At 33.4% G+C, this 3,549-nt stretch overlaps 1 protein-coding gene across 1 annotated transcript in view; it reads left to right on the forward strand.

Moving 5' to 3' along the window:
* The first annotated feature begins 351 nt into the window (after nucleotides 1–351).
* Nucleotides 352–3,549, forward strand: part of LOC120780589 (60S ribosomal protein L10) — a 14,162-nt gene continuing 10,964 nt past the window's right edge. The window contains exons 1-3 of the mRNA XM_040112849.1: nucleotides 352–459; nucleotides 516–821; nucleotides 1,025–1,189. Of these exons, the coding sequence (XP_039968783.1) occupies nucleotides 437–459; nucleotides 516–821; nucleotides 1,025–1,189 (494 nt within the window). The 5' untranslated portion in view covers nucleotides 352–436. The remainder of the gene's footprint in view (nucleotides 460–515; nucleotides 822–1,024; nucleotides 1,190–3,549) is intronic.

Below are 3,549 nucleotides of genomic sequence, written 5' to 3' on the forward strand. Positions count from 1 at the left end.
TTAAGTCAGCGGCATTTATTTATATTGTATATGTTTTCTTGATCTGGAGGACGTCCTCTATTCATACGTACCCATTTAATCCCTGAAATCGGAGGATACTTTTCGAATATTATCCAAGTTTGGAAACAATTCACAAAAATATCGTTTTCCAAAAAATACCCAATGATTATGCATTTTATTTTTGTGGAATGCTAAGGCTAGTAAACAACAAACATTCTTCCCACTATTTAGTATAAAGTTGTAAATGTTTACAGAAAATTTATTACCAGTACCTAATGCTCGACGTGTGAACGAATAGTAAGAATTTTTCTAATATTACCTCTGATCATAAACGCATGTATAGTAGGAGCAATTGGAAATATGTCAAGTAGTTCATAGCTAACTTCCTTTTCCGTTGGATTCTTCTAGCAGAAGTGGACGTGTCTAAAGTTTTAAGATGGGTCGCCGACCAGCAAGATGGTATGATGGATGGATTTATTTCGATATTATGTGTGTTAAATATGATTTTTTGACAGTTATCGCTACTGCAAAAATAAGCCGTACCCAAAGTCCAGATTTTGTCGAGGTGTGCCAGACCCAAAAATTCGTATATTCGATTTGGGCAGAAAAAAGGCTTCAGTTGAGGATTTTCCTTTGTGTGTTCATTTAGTATCAGATGAATATGAGCAACTTAGTAGTGAGGCGTTGGAGGCTGGTCGCATTTGCTGCAACAAGTATTTAGTAAAATACTGCGGTAAAGATCAATTCCACATACGTATGCGTCTACATCCATTCCACGTGATTCGAATTAATAAAATGTTGTCATGTGCTGGAGCGGATAGGTAAGAAATATAAGATTTGCACTATATATATTTTTTTTATTTTTTATTTGAATGTATGTTTAATTACCGAAATGTTATATGATGAAAAACTCGAGCACTGGGATATGATTTAAATGATTAACGACAAAATCTGATTTTGTTTCCTTTACCAATGTTTTCCCTTTAAGAAGGAAATATTTTTTAATGAAAGTTAATTATTACAGGCTTCAGACTGGAATGCGTGGAGCGTTTGGTAAACCACAGGGAACAGTCGCTCGTGTTCACATCGGCCAGCCAATAATGTCGGTTCGCTCCAGTGATCGTTATAAGGCTCAAGTTGTTGAGGCCCTACGTCGTGCCAAGTTTAAGTTTCCAGGACGTCAAAAGGTGTGTATTTAATTTTATGATATATTTTGATTAAAAATTGTATAATTTACACAGGTCGGATCAGTAGTAAATATAATTAGGGGTTTCACATAGTCTCATAAAGTTATAAGTTATAGCGATGAAAACATAGTGTTCAGAATTGTATTAGCGTAAACGTATTTTAATATGCAATCTAACAAATATTTTAAACTAGTATAAAAATTTATTATTTTACAATGCTTTATGGCACGTTAAGAGTACCCCAAATATGTTTGTCAACGATGTAGGACGCATTAATTATATATTTTTTAAAACGTCTTATTTTTACGCGAATATTACAAGTCCGTGCATATTTTAATGGTTGTGTGTAAATGTATAAAAATATACATATATAAAACGCATTTTTCTTTTAACTTGTACGCTTTTTACGGTTTTGAACTCCTCTCGGTTAAACTGCTTCAACTTCATATTCACCCAACTCGTACTATTTTCAACTATTATCGGTGGAAGTTTTATTGGTGTTGCCAACCCAAAATAGAAGATTTTTGAACATTTTTAAAAAGGAAACCCGGAATTATTTACTTCGCACGAAAAGGTGAATAATTATTAAAACACACATTAATAGCGCGGTTCTGTAAGCAGTCTCTACGTCACCATTTGAGACATTTTGAGGTAGTCTCAATTTGTGATTAGTTACTATTCACTAATAAGTTGTTGTTGTAGCAGCAGAATTCTGCCGAGTTTACAGTCCTTGGGCGGATAAAAATCCGGGTCCGTTCCGGTTACGTAGACCCGACTGTCGTGAAAACTGATTCACTAAACAGTCTCTAGCGTTAGTCTCAAATTTGTCACCTGATAGTTAACAGGTAACAAAACTAAAAAGAACTCTCGTTTGCCATTTTGAATATTCTGAATAGAGATCATAGATATTAACCGAATTTTTTTTTTTATATTTTGTAAGCAAATCAAACACGAAAAGGTTAAAAATACATAAATTTTACATAAAATTCGTAAATATTATGAAACAAAGTCCACATAATGGGTTGTCAAAAAAGTCTTGCGGTATTTTTTATTGAATTTTGTTTTTTTTTTTTTATTGAAATTGAAATGAATTTTTGATGACTCATGCCCAGCTCTTGACCGATGCTACGGCTGCTACTATGCCGGTCTCTTTCGACCAATTTAGCGATTTTATCGCAATTTTCGACGACAGGCCTTCCGGAGCGTGGCGCATCTTCGATAACCTCTACACCAGAACGAAAACGTTGAAACCATCGTTGTGCGGTGGAAATGGAAACTGTATCGGGTCCATAAACTGCATAAATTGAGATGCAGTTTTGCCTTTATCGTAGTAGTACTGTAAAATATGCCGTATTTTCTCTTTATTTTGCTCCATGTTTGCGACGCTATAACTCACGAACGACTTAAAAGAAACGACAATCAATCAAATACGTGTTAGCGCGTGAAATGAGCTTTCCAAAAAGATATAGCAAGACCCGATGCGACGAATAAAACTAGAACTACGCGCTTTCAGCGCCAATTAGCGAAAATACCGCAAGACTTGAAAAATTGTATCTAACTTAAAATCTCAAATTTAGAGACTTGAGACCGTATCACAGTACAGAAACGCACGGTTAAGCTTATTTGACAATCTCTGTCTGTTTTTTTTTATCAATATGAAGCCACTTGCTTTACACTCATACATACATATGTATATGGTAGTCGAAAAAGTAGTTTCGTATTTTGTCAATAGATGTCGTTGCAGTCGTATATCTCCAGTTCCTATAACATAGTCAAAAAACATAATTATCAATAAAAATAAAAATATATGTTGACTTTGTTTCATAATATTTACTAAATTTATGTAAAATTTATTTATTTTTAACCTTTTCGTGTTTGAATTGCTTACAAAATATAAAAATACGACAATCGATTAATATCTATGATGATCTCTATTCAGTATATTCAAAATGGCAGACAAGAGCTCTTTTTAGTTTTGAGACTTGCTTACTGCCAGGTTTCAAATTTGAGGCAATATTTTGAGACTAACGCTCGAGACTGTTTAGTGAATAGTAACTAATCACAAATTGAGACTTTACCTCAAAATGTCTCAAACAGAGACTAGAGACTCTCAAAATGTCTCAAATAGAGACTAGAGACTGGTTACAGAATCCCTCTATAAGACAAATACTTATTTCACTTTGTTGAATACACTTCAGAATATAAGTAATAGAAAATTTTAGTTTTTTGAGGAGTAAATTTAATTTTAAAGAAATCGTTACAAAATAAGAGTTATTCCATAACTTTTATTTATTGTTCCCAGAATCATAGTTATATTTTAAACTATTGCGCAATAAGGATTGAAACGTAAGCTTTTCCTTTG

The sequence above is a fragment of the Bactrocera tryoni genome, unplaced genomic scaffold, assembly GCF_016617805.1.
Source record: "Bactrocera tryoni isolate S06 unplaced genomic scaffold, CSIRO_BtryS06_freeze2 scaffold_25, whole genome shotgun sequence".
Lineage (NCBI taxonomy): Eukaryota > Metazoa > Arthropoda > Insecta > Diptera > Tephritidae > Bactrocera > Bactrocera tryoni.